Source organism: Leptonychotes weddellii, chromosome 6 (assembly GCF_054177405.1).
Source record: "Leptonychotes weddellii isolate Sample4059 chromosome 6, ASM5417740v2, whole genome shotgun sequence".
NCBI lineage: Eukaryota > Metazoa > Chordata > Mammalia > Carnivora > Phocidae > Leptonychotes > Leptonychotes weddellii.
This window is the reverse complement of record NC_138374.1, coordinates 97608784-97625214: the sequence shown is the minus strand read 5'-3', so window position 1 is coordinate 97625214 and position 16431 is coordinate 97608784. Positions and strand designations below refer to the sequence as shown.

Genomic DNA, 16431 nt, shown 5'->3' with positions numbered 1-16431 from the left:
AAAAACAGACACACAGATCAATGGAACAGAATAGAGAGCCCAGAAATGGACCCTAAACTCTATGGTCAACTAATCTTCGACAAAGCAGGAAAGAATGTACAGTGGAAAAAAAAACAGTCTCTTCAACAAATGGTGTTGGGAGAACTGGACAGCCACATGCAGAAGAATGAAACTGGACCATTTCTTTACACCACACACAAAAATAGACTCAAAATGGATGAAAGACCTAAATGTGAGATAGGAATCCATCAAAATCCTTGAAGAGAACACAGGCAGCAACCTCTTCGACCTCAGCCGCAGCAACTTCTTCCTAGAAACATCACCAAAGGCAAGGGTAGCAAGGGCAAAAATGAACTATTGGGACTTCAAGATAAAAAGCTTTTGCACAGCAAAGGAAACAGTCAACAAAACGAAAAGACAACCGAAAGAATGGGAGGAAGATAATTGCAAATAACATATCAGCTAAAGGGCTAGTATCCAAAATCTATAAACAGCTTCTCAAACTCAACACTCAAAGAATAATCCAATCAAGAAATGGGCAGAAGACATGAACAGACATTTCTGCAAAGAAATCCAAATGGCCAACAGACACATGAAAAAGTGCTCAACATCACTCGGCATCAAGGAAATACAAATCAAAACCACCTCACACCAGTCAGAATGGCTAAAATTAACAAGTCAGGGAATGACAGATGTTGGTGAGGATGTGGAGAAAAGGGAACCCTCCTACACTGTTGGTGGGAATGCAAGCTGGTGCAGCCACTCTGGAAAACAGTATGGAGGTTCCTCAAAAAGTTGAAAATAGAGCTACCATATGACCCAGCAATTGCACTATTGGGTATTTACCCCAAAGATACAAATGTAGTGATCCGAAGCGGCCTGTGCACCCCAATGTTTATAGCAGCAATGTCCACAATAGCCAAACTATGGAAAGAGCCTAGATGTCCATCAACAGATGAATGGATAAAGAAGATGTGGTATATATATATAATGGAATATTATGCAGCCATCAAAAATTTGAAATCTTGGCCATTTGCAATGATGTGGATGGAACTAGAGGGTATTATGCTAAGCGAAATAAGCCAATTAGAGAAAGACAATTATCATATGATCTCACTGATATGAGGAACTGAGAAACAAGACAGAGGATCATAGGGAAAAGAAGGGAAAAATGAAACAAGATAAACCAGAGAGGAAGACAAACCGTAAGAGACAATCTGAGGAAACAAACTGAGGGTTGCTGGAGTGGTGGGGTGGGAGGGATGGGGGGGCTGGGTGATGGACAACGGGGAGGGTATGTACTATGGTGAGCGCTGTGAATTGTGTTAAGACTGATGAATCACAGACCTGTACCCCTGAAACAAATAATACATTATATGTTAATAAAAATAATTTAAAAAGAAAAAAGAAAACAGCTGGTGAGGATGCAAAGAAAAACGAACCCTCATTCACTGTTTGTGAGAATGTAAATTGCTGCGGCCACTGTGGGAACCAGTACGGAGTTTCCTCAAAGAAGAAAAGAAATTGAGTATGATCCAGTAATTCCACTACTGGGAATTTACCCAAAGAAAATGAAAACACTAATTCAAAAAGATATATGCATCCTTATGTTTACTGCAGCATTATTTACAATGGCTAAGATATAGAAGCAACCCAAGTATCCATTGATAGATGAATAAAGAAGATAGTATACATACACAATGGAACATTATTCAGCCATGAAAAAGAATGAGATCTTGTCAGTTGCAACAACATGGACGGACCTGGAGAGTATAATGCTAAGTGAAATAGACAGGGAAAGGCAAATACCATGATTTCACTCATATGTGGAATTTAAGAAACAAAATACACAGAAAAAAGCAGACTCTTAAATAAAGAGAACAAATTGGTGGTTGCCAGAAGGGAGGTGGGTCACAGGATGGGTGAAATAGATTAAATGTAAAAAAAAAAAAAAAAAAAAAAAAAAAGAATAAAGAAAAAGGGTTGTGTAAGAGAAAATGCTGGCAATTAAATTTGGAAAAGTAGGTTGGGATCAAATTATGCAAGATATTAAGCTGCTTTTAACCACTACTTTTCCCTGCAAAGAGGAACTTAAAAAGGACAGCTAACTCCTGCTTTCATCCTTTTGTTACAAAATTCCCCAAAATATACTCCTATAACCGGTAAAAACAACTTGGATTACATACAGGTGGCTTCTTAGAAATGTTCTACCCTTTCTATTACCTTTTCTTTACTGTTAAGTTCTTTTGGGAAAAATGTTCTCAGTCTTTAAAATTCCCTCTCACCCCACAGCCGAATGACTAAGCAGTTTATTGCACCACAAAAAAAGAGAGACAACCAAACATCAAGTACTTCCTGATTGCAGTGAACAAGTATTCTTGAATAAAAGAAAATCGTATCTGAAACTGATCAAATCTGAAAATCCAATTACCAATTTACAGAAATACAGGAGACAGGAACATGTTTTAAGAATCATGGAGATACCATCAGCAAAAATCTAGACTCTGGAAAAGTCTATAAGGCAAACAAGCTGTATGTCAACAAATAATTATCACACATACAAACAAAATGATGGAAGTGAATATAGATTAAGAAGAGATTTAGACATATCAAACAATGAAATACATAGTCTTTATTTGAATTCCTACTTGATTTTTTTAAAAAATTGTGAGATAATTGGGCATATTTAACATTTGATGATATTAAAAGAATTATTCTTAATATTTTTCGATGTGATAATGGTATCATGGTTTTATCTTTTTAAAATCCTAAAAAAGATAAATAAAAATCCTTATCTTTTAGAGATCCAACTGAAATATTTACAGATCAAATGACATATCAGTGATTCGTATCAAAATAATGGGGATGAAGGATGGTGGAAGGAGTTATGAGGGAAAGTGCATGGGATACAGCTACAAGCACAAGCGTAAGTTGATAATTTTTGGAGTGATAGATAGCAAAGGATTCATTTCCTATAGTCTACTTTTGTATATATTTGAAATTTTTCCACAAAATTTCAAATATATGGGTCTTTAAGTTTCAGTTCTTAATCAAAATATTCTGCCAGATAGAATACCCATATAAATTTTCTAAGAAAAAATACTGCATAAATCTGATAATTAAAGTGGGGTTCCAAAAAAAGCATTACTTACCAGTGGCTCCAAAGGCATCTAGACATTCCAAAGGTTTTCGTTCCTCAGCCAAAGCAGCCAAGGTACAGAATATTAGCTGCCTAGAAGAAAGTATAACAATTTGAAATAATTTTACTGTATATGGCTCCATCACTGTAGATTTTATTTTATTTAAGAACAGTGAGATGGGGCGCCTGGATGGCTCAGTCGGTTAAGCATCCCAACTCTTGATTTTGGCTCAGGTCATGATCTCAGGGTTGTGAGATCAAGCCCCACATTGGGCTCAGAGGAGGGTGTGAAGCCTGCTTATATATAAAGTTAGGCCTATTTTACTCTCTTAGAAAGAAATTAGTTTGGTAGGAAAAAAGAAAACAATCATTCTGAGAAAATACTAAAACAGATGATTTTCATTCTGTACCTAGTTTTAAATTTCACTATATTAGAACATAAAGATTAAGGTAAGGTAATCTGTAATAATTTGAAACATCTCATAACCCTTTTTCCAATTTATCTTACCGATTTAGTTTCATTTTGGGATTAAAATAGGAATCTGTTTTTTGAGGTATAGAATAGTTAGGACAAACTTGTACATCTGTGTCTGCCTCTTTCAAAATTTCATTAGGTGGTTTTGCAGCAGAAGCTAAAATGAAAAAAAAAAAAAGATTTCCAGTGAAATACAGTAATTCTAAATATCTAAAACAATACACATTAAAAGAAATAACTTTCCTTTATAATACTTTGTTAATGTAATCAATTAGGTAAATAACGAAAAAAGAAAAACAACCCAAAACTGATTTATTCAGTACTGTCTCTAGGAAAGAGTCGCACTCAATTAGGTATTTGGTGAATTAAAGTTTATTAAGTTAAAATCTTATCTGCCAAGAACATCAATATACCTGTATTACGAAACCTAGTTAAGAACAATAAGCCTAAAATAAAACAAAATCTGGGACTCCTACTCCTGGGTGGGTCAGTTGGTTAAGCGTTTGCCTTTGGCTTAGGTCATGATCCTAGGGTCCTGGGATTGAGTCTGACATTGGGCTCCTTGCTCATCATGGAGCCGGCTTCTCCCTCTGCCTGCCACTCTGCCCTGCTTGTGCGTGCGCTCTCTCTCTGACAAATAAATAAATAAAATCTTAAAAAAATAAAATAAAACAAAATCCTAAAATACCTTTATTGTTCATCAACCACTATACTGTGTTTACATAGGTTGGCTGCTAAATATATCTTACCGTGATATAATGGTTATAAAGTTAGTATCTCTGTTTCATTCCATAAGCATCACGGATGACTAAGAATCACTATACTTCCTGAACATGCTTGATTTCAGAACACTTTCTTATAACTACAATTATAAAACATAAATTATATTCAAATGGGTATGAAGTAATGGGGGAAAAAAAGAGTCTACATTTAGTATACATTAGAATCATTTAGCTATAAACCCAAATGAAATACTGATGTGTTTTTGTGTGTATATTTTAAATATTTAAGAAATGAGACATATATATCTCTGTGGGGAAAAATACAGATTCTTTATGTATGGATTTCTTGATAATATTGTAATCAGAATGTTAACTACATGGCAACCATATTTCCCTTTTTACAGTGCCAAATCACAGTTAACATACCCTAGCATTGTATTTTATATTCTTCTACACCTACCAAAGTGGCATGTGACATATCTCAAAAGATCAGCCTTTCTCAAACCAGATTCTATGAGAAAATTAAGCTCTATAGAAAATTATTTCAGTATTTTTTTCAATTCTTGAAAGAAAGGTACATAATACCATTCTAGATGTATATGAGAGAAATTAATTCATTACATACAACGGATACCTTAGGGCATGAGGTCTTAATTCTTTTTTTTAAAGATTTTATTTGTCAGAGAGAGAGAGAGAGAGAGAGCACGCACAAGCAGGGAGAGCGGCAGGCAGAAGGAGAAGTAGACTCCCTGCTGAGCAAGAAGCGCGATGTGGGACTCGATCCCAGGACCCTGAGATCATGACCTGAGCCGAAGGCAGATGCTTAACCAACTGAGCCACCCAGGCATTCTGTTAATTCTTAAGAGGGGCTGCCTCAGTAATAACAAGCTATTGATAACCTGATTATCACTTCAGGATAATAAATGGTCTTTATATAACTCTACTTCCTTTTTCCAGTGTTTTTCAACAGTAAGTATAACATAGCTATGTATAATCTTTCATTAAGATACCTATGTTTACTTTGGCATCAATCACTTTTTTTACCCACATTAAATATATTTGTTAAACTGAGGACAGTTGAATGTTGTTGGGAGCCTCACAGAAAGAAAACGAAACCTGAAGTAATGGATTAGTACTTAACTAAATGATTTGGTTAAGTCCCTATATTTTATCTACCTGATGTCTGAGAAGAATAACTGGACCATTGTTTAAGGATTTACTTATCAACATATGTTAATGAGATTGCTCAACTTACCAGCAATATACCTGGATTTCGTCTCTCCTTTATTCACATGTCGCCTAACATGTCCCAGCATATCGGTCCTTCTGGTGATTGTTGCTGAACAAATGATACAATGATAATGGGCGCCCATTTTACTGGATATCTATCAAACAGAGTATTTAATTTAAATGTACAGATAAGTTACTAAGACAATGAAACAGAAATTTAAGATTGCAAATTTAAGTATTTTAGTGTATCTTGGGCTTAATGGTGTAGAAGATAGTATTAATATTGCCATCCAACTTTGAAGGGATCTTCACTTCCTTATCTATATTTACACATGCTTTTTACTTACTTTATAATAGACTACAACTTTAATTTGTTTTTCCCATTCATTCTAGTCAGCATATAACTGTACCCTATTCTCTATAAGTAGCACCTATAAAAATGGCATAAAATTAGCAGCACTGTGTAACAATTTTCTCCAGGAAAATAAAGTCCTGATTTATAATGTTTGCAGCTTTCTGTGGTATGTGTACTCTACCATGTTCAACTTCAAGCTACAATTGTGTCAGATTTCAAGCTACTGATGTGACATCACTAAATGTGAGTCTGGGAAGAGACGTGTAATATCCTACTAGAGAGCATGGTTACCATGCAGATATAATATATTTATAAAGAACACGGACAATAGTAAAATAGATATCAGGAAGTAATGAGATTTGAGTACTCACTACCTTTGTTTGTAATATAATTTATGCACTTTAAAATTTATACAATTTAATTTTTAATGATAGCCATTTTTAACAACCAGCTTTCAAGGTTTCTAGAAATATGAGCTAGTTTCACCATACCACTGAATGTTAGAAACGTAATAAAAAGTTTAATAGTCCAAGTAAAAAATTTTCACTTTATAATTTCTCATTTAGCTGAGAATAAAAAGACTACTCCAATGGCTTTTTCCTACTTTTGATGCCTTTTACCCTTAGAGCTTCTACCTCCTATTTACTTGGGCTCAAATAGCAAATAGAGAATAGTCAAGAACATTGCATAGGGTTCCTTATAGTACTGTCGTTATCATATTCAACATGTCCTGGATAGGGTTGATGGACCAACCACTGTCCTGACTACTGCTTAAGAAATGCTTGGGTTTTTTTCTCCCCAGCACTTTACTCTTTTTAGTGACCTGAAAAAAAATTAATAACGAGGACTTCTTAAGTAATATGCATTCAGGATAGTATTACTAAAAAATATTTTGTAATTTGTATCCCCCCAAAGTTAAATGTATCCTAAAAATGAACATAAGTACTTTTAAAGATATTATTAAGATTTCAGAAAGTTTCTTGATTCTGTCCATTGACAAATTAAAAGAAAGAGCATAGAGAAGGTAAATACGAATTGACATACTAAGATATTTACTAAACATAGAAATTGAACGCTCTTATTGCATAATCAAAATTTATTTTAAAAGAAAAATAATTACTTTTTATTTAAATTCTCCATTCCAAAATTAGTAAATAGGATAACTTTCCTTTTGAACACAAGGGAAAAATTTATCTGAAAATTAAAAACTATAAAATGAAAAGTTCAATACAGCAACTCTTTTTTTCATATATCTCATATTTTTCATGCTATGATAATCTGAAAGCACTCAGATACAAAATCTTAAAGTAAACCTCATTGCCAAATATGCCCACAGCCTTAAGCCAAGTAAAAATTATGCTTTCTTTAAAGAGGGCTAAATTTGAAAAGAAATCTAACATCTGATTACCTGTTCTCCAATAATGTTTGGTTTCACTGGTCGACAAGGTAAGTGACAGATGCACATCCTGTAACCTAAAGTGAAGAATTGATGGTTGTCATATCAGTGTTCATTAAATATTCAATTATCGTTAAAAATTATTAGCAAATTTTATTTTGTAATAACTGGATTCTTCTTTTATTTATAAGGTCATAATTTATTTGAATGAGACTTAGTTTTATATATTTGTTATATAAGATACAGTACAAAAACAAATATATGAGATCCAGGTTTGAATTCTGGTTCTGCCAAGACTATGTGTTATCTTGGATTTGTCATTTAGCTTCTCTGGGACTCAATTTTATCATCTATTCTCTGACACTGTGACCTTTTCTTAGGCTTCACCTTCTTTGCCTCATACTACATTTGCCATTACACAGCCTCTTTATGATATGGCACTTAGTTCTCTCCCATCTTTCTTAATCTTCTTCATATGTCCTCTTCTCTCTCTTCTACTTTTTTCTTTTTTTTTTTTTTAAAGATTTTATTTATTTATTTGACAGAGAGAGACACAGCGAGAGAGGGAACACGAGCAGGGGGAGTGGGAGAGGGAGAAGCAGGCTTCTTCCTGCGGAGCAGGGAGCCCGATGCGGGGCTCGATCCCAGGACCCTGGGATCATGACCTGAGCCGAAGGCAGACGCTTAACCAGCTGAGCCACCCAGGCGCCCCTCTCTTCTACTTTTCTAAAAGGTAGATTTTCTATAGGCTTGATCTGCTACATGACTTTTCCTCCTCATTTCCTTGGTAACTTCAATGCCTTTTATGGTTGCAACTATCTCCCCTGGGGGAAGGAATTCCAAATTCTAGCTCTAGTTACTAACTCCTTCCTGAGGACTGGATCTCTATTTCTGATTGCCTGTTGAGGATGTACCACTGGGTTATCAGGTCAGTATTTCAAAAATCTGTCAAGGACTAAATATATCATTTCGTCTTGAACCAGGTCTCTTTCATTTTTTAAATAAATGATAATGCCTTCCAGTTGTCCTAACTGTAAGTGATCTCTAACTCCTTTCTTCTCATACCTTGCATCTAATTGTTTCTCTTACTTGTACATACGGAAGTATCCCAGGACGCAGCAACCTTTTTTTTTCCCCATTGATATGTACTCCTATGGTTATCCCATCCAGTCTTTTTTTCCCCAAGATTTTATTTATTTGAGAGCAAGAGAGTGAGAAAGAGAGAGAGAAGCATGAGAGGGGGGAGGGTCAGAATGAGAAGCAGGCCCCCCCGCCGAGCAGGGAGCCTGATGTAGGACTTGATCCCAGGACTCCGGGATCATGACCTGAGCCGAAGGCAGTCGCTTAACCAACTGAGCCACCCAGGCGCCCTATCCCATCCAGTCTTATGGCTTTAAATACCATCTATATTCTGACAATTCCCAAACATGTATCTCTAGTCCCAACCTTTCCCCCAAACTCAAAATTCTACAGGCTACTTGACATCTCCAGGAGATGCACTTCTCTGCTCAGCAAAGGATACCACCATTTTTATAGCTGCTCAAGTCTCAAGCTCAAGCATTCTTAGCTTATTTCCCCTCACATCTCACTTTTTCTATTCCTTCAGCAGGTCTTATTGCTTCTACCTTAAACATATTTGCCAACTACTTTGAGACTTGCTTGCTAAAACAAAAACTGTGATACTTGCCATCTACCAGATCACCACCATGTGAAAAAACCCAACAACTTAATATACTTAAGAAAGTAAAGAAATGCCATGAGCCATTTAAGAGATGAGAATAACTTGGAAGACAAAGACTAACCTAAAGGTTACACAATGGCTTAAATAAAGAATACAAAAAGAACTTTTTGATAAAAAGACACGATTTACTATACTTTCTTTTTCTTTTTTTTAAAGATTTTATTTATTTATTTGACAGAGAGAGACACAGTGAGAGCAGGATCACAAGCAGGGGGAGAGGGAGAGGGAGAAACAGGCTTCCCGTGGAGCAGGGAGCCCGATGCGGGGCTCGATCCCAGGACCCTGGGATCATGACCTGAGCCGAAGGCAGACGCTTAACGACTGAGCCACCCAGGCGCCCCTGCTATACTTTCTTATAAATAATTAAACATAAAAGACATGATGGCCTCTGATTTAGTCTCTAATTCCCTTTTCCCTAAGTAACTAGTGATAACCTTTTACCAGTACTACTAAGAAAATAGTTCTGACTTCTTTTCTGGGTGTCTCATACTGGCTATTTCATCCAGTTTGGTTAAAACTCCAGATAACCACACTTAGCAACACCTATGCTCACAAAATCATGCAAATATAAGTATGCATATGCTTAACATGGATATTTAGGGCTTTTTTTGGGAGATATTTTTTTTTTTTATCTAAATGTAATATCATAAAATCTTACACACACACGCTGTTTTCAATAGCAGTTTATAGTGGAAATCCTTCCAAGTAAGCTAGTATGAATCTAATATATACTTTTCACAATGGCAGCATAATATTTCATGGTATGTATACACCATAATACAGTAAACCAACCCTCTTTTATTTTAGTTTCAAGTTTTTGTCACTAAGTAAATGCTGCAGTGAATATTCTTGTACATCTATCCTTATCAACTGATTCTTTTACTCCCAAAAGAGGGAGTACCTGGTGGAGAAATAAGTGTATTTTAAATTTTAAAAATGTTGCGAGATCTCTGGGGCGCCTGGGTGGCTCAGATGGTTAAGCGTCTGCCTTCGGCTCAGGTCATGATCCCAGGGTCCTGGGATCGAGTCCCGCATCGGGCTCCCTGTTAGGCGGGGAGCCTGCTTCTCCCTCTGCCTCTGCCTCTCTCTCTCTCTCTCTGACTCTCATGAATAAATAAATAAAACATTAAAAAAAAAATGTTGCGAGATCTCTTTCCAAAAATGCTATAATAATTCACATAATTCACTCTCAGAATCTAATAATTGATTTTATCTAGGAAGTCTTCTTACTTGGTAAGATCTCATCTTTTGTTCTTTAATTTTATTCTTTATGAGACCTCTTATTAAATTTAGTCCCCCAAATTGTGTCATTTTTGTCACTACTATAATTGGTGCCTTTTTTCTACTTTCCATTTATATAGAGTAGAGAAAGGTTATGATTTCAAGTATTTATCTTATATCCCACTACTCTTACTAAGTCTAATCTTTTTAAGCCATCAGCAGAAAAAAAGACATTGTCTTCTTTTTTTCTAATATTCATACCATATATTTTATTTTGTTTTGCATTTATTACGCTTTCAAAATTATGTGTCAGATGGTAGTTGTTCTAACATAAAAGAAAAAGTATAGCTTTTTAAAACATAGTTCAGGGATGCCTGGATGGCTCAGTCGGTTATGCTCTGCCTTTGGCTCAGGTTATGATCCCAGGGTCCTGGGATCCTGGGATCCTTGCTCCGCGGGGAACCTGCTTCTCCCTCTGCTTGTGCTTGCTCTAATAAAGAAATAAAAATCTTAAAAAAATAAAAAAATAGGGGTGCCTGGGTGGCTCAGTCGTTAAGCGTCTGCCTTCGGCTCAGGTCATGATCCCAGGGTCCTGGGATCGAGCCCCGCATCGGGCTCCCTGCTCAGCGGGAAGCCTGCTTCTCCCTCTCCCACTCCCCCTGCTTGTGTTCCTGCTCTCGCTCTCTCTGTCAAATTAATAAATAAAATCTTTAAAAATAAAAATAAAAAAAATAAAAAATAAAAAACTAAAACATAGTTCAAAAAGTTATGGGGACCCCAGGACCAAGCAAAGTACCGAGTATAGAACAGATGCTTAAAAATGTTTGCTAGAGTAAACTACACTTGCAACATACATCTACTGCCTAGAGAGTTACATGGTCATTTACTAAGAAATACATTAAAAGGACATCAAATCCCTCATAATTTTAAATGGAAAATATTTATGTTCACAATAAAATTCCAAAACTTCTATCAAATCTTGACTCATTTACTTTTTAGCAAGCACAAAAATACTAACCTTCAAATTCAACTGAGACTTTCCAGTGTAAATTTTGAAGGTGACGACGAAGCTTATGGCTATTACAAGCTCTGAATTTCTCCTTGGGGCACAATGGACAAGACTGTTTGTTTCCTGACGGGGGGGGAAAAAAAAAAAACCAATAAAACACAGAATAGACTATTAATGCCTCGATTTAGCTACAAAAGAAGTAGCAGGGGGCTCTCTCCACCCAACACACACACTTCTCAGATAATGTCTATGTTAACATTAGGGAGAGTCACCTCTGCCTCAACAGGTAGTAGTTAATAATCAGCACATGGTCAGTGATTGATTTTTTTACCCTAAACGCTCCTCTCTGGGGCTAGCTGATATCTTTGTTGCCACTGGGAACAGACAAAATGAGAAAGTGATAAAGTACATGATATCCCTCCAGCCAAAATGCGTGCGAGAGACAGCATCACTATGTACTTTGGACTGGGGAGAAGGCAGTACCTGTCACCCTCGCAGAGTGGCAGGAGCAGGGCAGACAGTATAAGCACCTGCTCTGGCAGCAACAAAAACAGTGAACATGCAGAGTAAGAAAAATGGAAGGAGTGAAAGGAGTAAGTGGGATCCCAGATAACTGCTATTCTGGGCCAGGGAGCATGGTTAGAGCCACCGTATCCTATTAGTGAATTTCTAAGTTCTTCCTTCTTTATTAATGAAAAGATTATGGATTGTAAAAATAGAAGTCTTATTTAATCAGGAATGTAATATATCTCAAATAAAAACTTTGACAGTAACAAAAAAATTAAAATCTCAAATTCAGGTTTAAAACGATAAAAATATACAAAAATAATGAGCAACTCGCTTAATTTTTAATCCAACAAATATCTTTAACATATAGCACACTGCAAGTAGAGTCAAAATTAATTTTTCAATATACTCTGCTTACTTCAAAAAACCATGAAGTGATACTGAGGATGGAATTCAAGCACTAAGGATGGCAAGACAGTAAGAGAGGAGCTGGAGGAGCTTGACAACAATGAGGAACTCTTGTTCCAGCCTTAAATTGCCCACCTGGGGACTTCGTTTACATGACCGAATATAAGCCTCTTGTTATTAAAGGCACTGTTTTTTGGATTTCTGTTACTTATAGCTAAATGCAATTCCTAACTTATAGAAGACACAGTCCTTATATATCCATGAAATTGTAATTTCCTTGAGGAACTGTGAAACAATTTGTCCCCACGGCACCTGTGAATGTAGAAGGCTACCAATTTCCTGAATGAAAAAGTTTTATCATTGCTCTAGTTCAGTGGCAATAAACAAGTCTACTCTCAGCAAATTTTCATGAGTTGAAAGATAAAAAGCCAATAGAAATTAAGGGGGAAAAAAAACCCTTAAAAATATGGAAATACCTGCATCAAGATTATCTGAGTTCAATGAACTGGCAGAGTCAAAATCTTCAGCTACGAAGGCTAACTTCTCTAGATCAGCAAGCTGCCTTTGGATTGAGATGTGTCTCTCTGAAAGGAAATTTTAAAAGTCAGAAGATTATGTGTTAACAATCTGAATTCCAGTTCTATTTTTATTTGATCACGTCACAGATACGCCACTTTTATTTCCTGTAGCATCGTGCCCAGTGCCTAGATGGGGAATACTGCTGCAATTCTGCCTATAAAATGACAAGCGTGCCTCAGAAGGCAAAAAGTTGGGGAACAAACTCCGCTGTGTAACTTCACACCTTTAAAGTTTTATCTAATTATTCAATATAATTCTACAAAAAAAAGTTTTTACTCTGTAGAAAATGCTGAGGTAAGAAACATAAGCCACACTTCCTATCTTTAAAGAACTTTCAAGAGGGGCACCTGAGTGGCTGTCGTTAAGTGTCTGCCTTCAGCTCAGGTCATGATCCCAGGGTCCTGGGATCAATTCCCGCATCAGGCTGCCTGCTTCTCCCTCTCCCACTCCCCCTGCTTATGTTCCTTCTCTCGCTTTGTCTCTGTCAAATAAATAAATAAAATCTTGAAAAAAAAAAAGGACTTTCAACAGGCAGGAGAAATATTGTTATGTTATCTACTAACTGTAATACAATGCAGGATGAAATGAATACCAGGGGTAAAGTAATATGATGTGGGCATACAGAGGAAGGAGGAATTAATTTCAACTAGTGTCTTTGAGAATGTCTTCACTGAAGAAGTGGCATTTGACTGTGACTATGAATAGAATTTCAATAAGCAGAGACTTGGTGGCTGGCCTTATAAACTGAAGTAATCTCATGAAAAGCATAAGGTGTAAAAAAAATACAGCCACCTCTATCCCACCCCTGGTTAGAATGTAGTATGTCTGGAGAATGGAGGTGGCAGAAGAACAAACAGCCAAAAACGTACAGATCATGAAAGGCTTAAATTCTATGTAAGTTAGTCTGGACTGTCCTCTTCCGGCAATGTGAAGTCTTTGCAGGTTTTTGAGGTAGTGAATGGTAGGATCTGAATGCATTTCAGGTTATGTCTGGCTGTAGAACCAAAAATCAATAACTGAGGTGAGAAGTTAGTAATAGAAAGGTACAGAACAGATGGTAAAAAAAAAACAAAAAAAAAAAACACTTTGGGAGTGAGAAATAACCATGAATGAAGAGTGCATTCAAGAATGACTCTAAGATTTCAAGTTTATATGGTTGAGAATAATGGTTCTCATTAACCATTAACCAATAAAGGAAGAGGAAAACATTTTTGGCAGAAAAGAAGAGGAAAGGAGAAAAAGGAATTTAGTTTTTGACATAGTGTGTTTGATGTACTACTCATACTCATCCTCAAGTTCAGTATGCAGTTGAGTTGTTTTTGGAGTCAGGAGGGATATAAATCATAAATACACGGTAGGTGAAACTAGGAGTTGAAGAAAGCCTAAGGAAAAAAACATTGTGAAAAAAAGAGAAGAAAAAGGCCCAAATCCAGTCCCAGTAACATATTTTTAGCTCTCTCAAACATTACACATTCTGACATATTTGTAAACTTTGGAATATATGAATAAATCTTTCCAAAGTATATTTAACATATTCTTGATTATGGGCATGGGGGATGCATTCCCTAATGCCACTGAACCCACTACTGATTAATATAAATGGTTACAATTCAGAAGTGACATATGGAGGGATGTAGGTAACGTAAGAGACACTGAGGAAAAATAATCAGGAGGGTAGATTCAAAAACAATAAATGGCAAGGACAATCAAGATAAGGCAGAAGCCAAGAAAAAAGAGAATGTAAAAGATAACTGTTCAACACTAAGTATCGCAAATAGTTGTACAAATCAACAGAAAACTACTGGATTTAGTATTCAGCAGGTCTCCGGTGACCTTTAAGAAAAAAGGTTCAGGGGTGCCTGGGTGGCTCAGTCGGTTAAGCGTCTGCCTTAGGCTCAGGTCATGATCCCAGGGTCCTGGGATAGAGCCCCACATCAGGCTCCCTGCTCAGCAGGAAGCCTGCTTCTCCCTCTCCCACTCCCCCTGCTTGTGTTCCCTCTCTCACTGTGTCTCTCTGTCAAATAAATAAATAAAATCTTTAAAAAAAACAAAAAAAAAGAAAAAAGGTTCAGTGAGGTGTTCCAGAATACAAATGGGATTGGAAGAAGAAATAAAGTATAGAAAATCACATAGATTATTTCAAAAAGTGTGGCAGTATAAAAAAGGAGATAGGTGGTGCTTTTTCTTTCCTTTTAAGGAGAGACCTGAATATCCATAACCCAAAGGAAAGTAATGTTTACAAAGTAGGAGCTTGAATATACAAATACAAGAAGACTAGGAGCTGAAAATTGGCAGGAAAAGATCCCCAACCAGAGAGGAGATGATGGTAAACCATAAGGCTCTCTAGTACTCATTATTCAGTTAGGTTATACAGTTTAGAACCTTAAAAACCTTTTAAATTCTGTTCTTGGTATTGCTACCTTCCTGCCTATTCCTTTCCAAGCTTCACTCCCAGTTCCTTTTTTTCACCCTTCTATATAATTTGTGTCCTTGTTTGTTTCCCCCACAAATAAACAGTAAGCGGCAGGGGATATGACTTCCTCATTTTTGTAATGGTTAAATGCCTAGTACAGTATCTTGCACACAGCAGGCACTATGGCTTGTTAAATAATTTAAAAAAAGCATTGGTCTTTTTGGATGCAGTAGCACACGGAGTCAATAATTTTGGAATTCAGCACTACCAGACATTACTGCTGAAATTTATTAAAAGACAAATTTTTACCTCATTTTTAAATAAGAAAAACAAAGAGCAACAAATCTTATCGTTTGTCATACCAGGTATTGTTCAAATGACTTTATAATAAGATGTAATTTCTATAATAGGCAAAACTTTTCCCTTATGAGCAAAAACTTAATTGCTAGGTGAGACCGCAAGATTCAGGCAACGAATCCATGTGTACAAATTAATCCTGTGAATTTGCAATCATAAAGGCTTTTGCTTCCAAAGTTCAAAGTTCTGTTTATGTGAAATTATATAGTACTATATAAGCCTGTGCTTACTGAGATCATTCTAAGTTGTACAAAATAAGAGACGGCCCTGGTAAGTTAGAAGAGAACAATGAAAATCCTGTGGTCCACTATTAAAACTCTCAAAGATCTGTCTAAAGATTCATGATATTCCTATGTATGTACACCTCTCAAATCACCTTCTGTTTCAAGACAGTAGATATCAGACAATCTGTACTTATATCACTCAAACTTTTTGTAACATGCTAATAATCCCAAAGTCAATAGGCAAACCTCTTGTTAAATCAGATGAATCCAAGATGCTAGGAGGTTCTTTTACAACTTCTGATACCTTTTCCTCATTTTTCAGTTCTATTTCAGATATGCCATCTTCATCTTGCCTAGTTAAGACTGATTTCAAAGGACTAACTAGACCACATAAAAATAATTTTTAAAAATGTGATTAATACATATTTCTAATGCATTTTGGATTTCTCAATCATTACATATTTGCCCCAGTAATGCATTTTTCAGGTTTCTCAAACATCATACATTCTTCAAATTACATACTTTAAATTGTGGAATATGTATCTTCCCAAACTATGTTTAACATTCTTGCTGGTGGGGAGGTGGAGAAAGCACACATTCCCTAAAGTTGCTGAACCAATTCTGATTAGTATAAACAAATTCAATCTAGAGATGA

The 16431-nt window shown here is 36.1% G+C and overlaps 1 protein-coding gene across 2 annotated transcripts in view; it reads right to left on the bottom strand.

Annotated features, from left to right (window-relative positions):
- TRMT1L (tRNA methyltransferase 1L) overlaps nt 1–16431 on the bottom strand; it is a 52084-nt gene that overhangs the window by 33569 nt on the left and 2084 nt on the right. The window contains exons 2-8 of one of the 2 annotated variants that reach the window (XM_081824712.1): nt 16023–16157; nt 12680–12787; nt 11298–11411; nt 7330–7394; nt 5592–5721; nt 3648–3771; nt 3153–3232 (exon numbers count right to left, since the gene is read on the bottom strand). In XM_081824712.1, the coding sequence (XP_081680838.1) occupies nt 3153–3232; nt 3648–3771; nt 5592–5721; nt 7330–7394; nt 11298–11411; nt 12680–12787; nt 16023–16157 (756 nt within the window). The remainder of the gene's footprint in view (nt 1–3152; nt 3233–3647; nt 3772–5591; nt 5722–7329; nt 7395–11297; nt 11412–12679; nt 12788–16022; nt 16158–16431) is intronic. The other variant, XM_081824713.1, reaches the window with a different exon arrangement.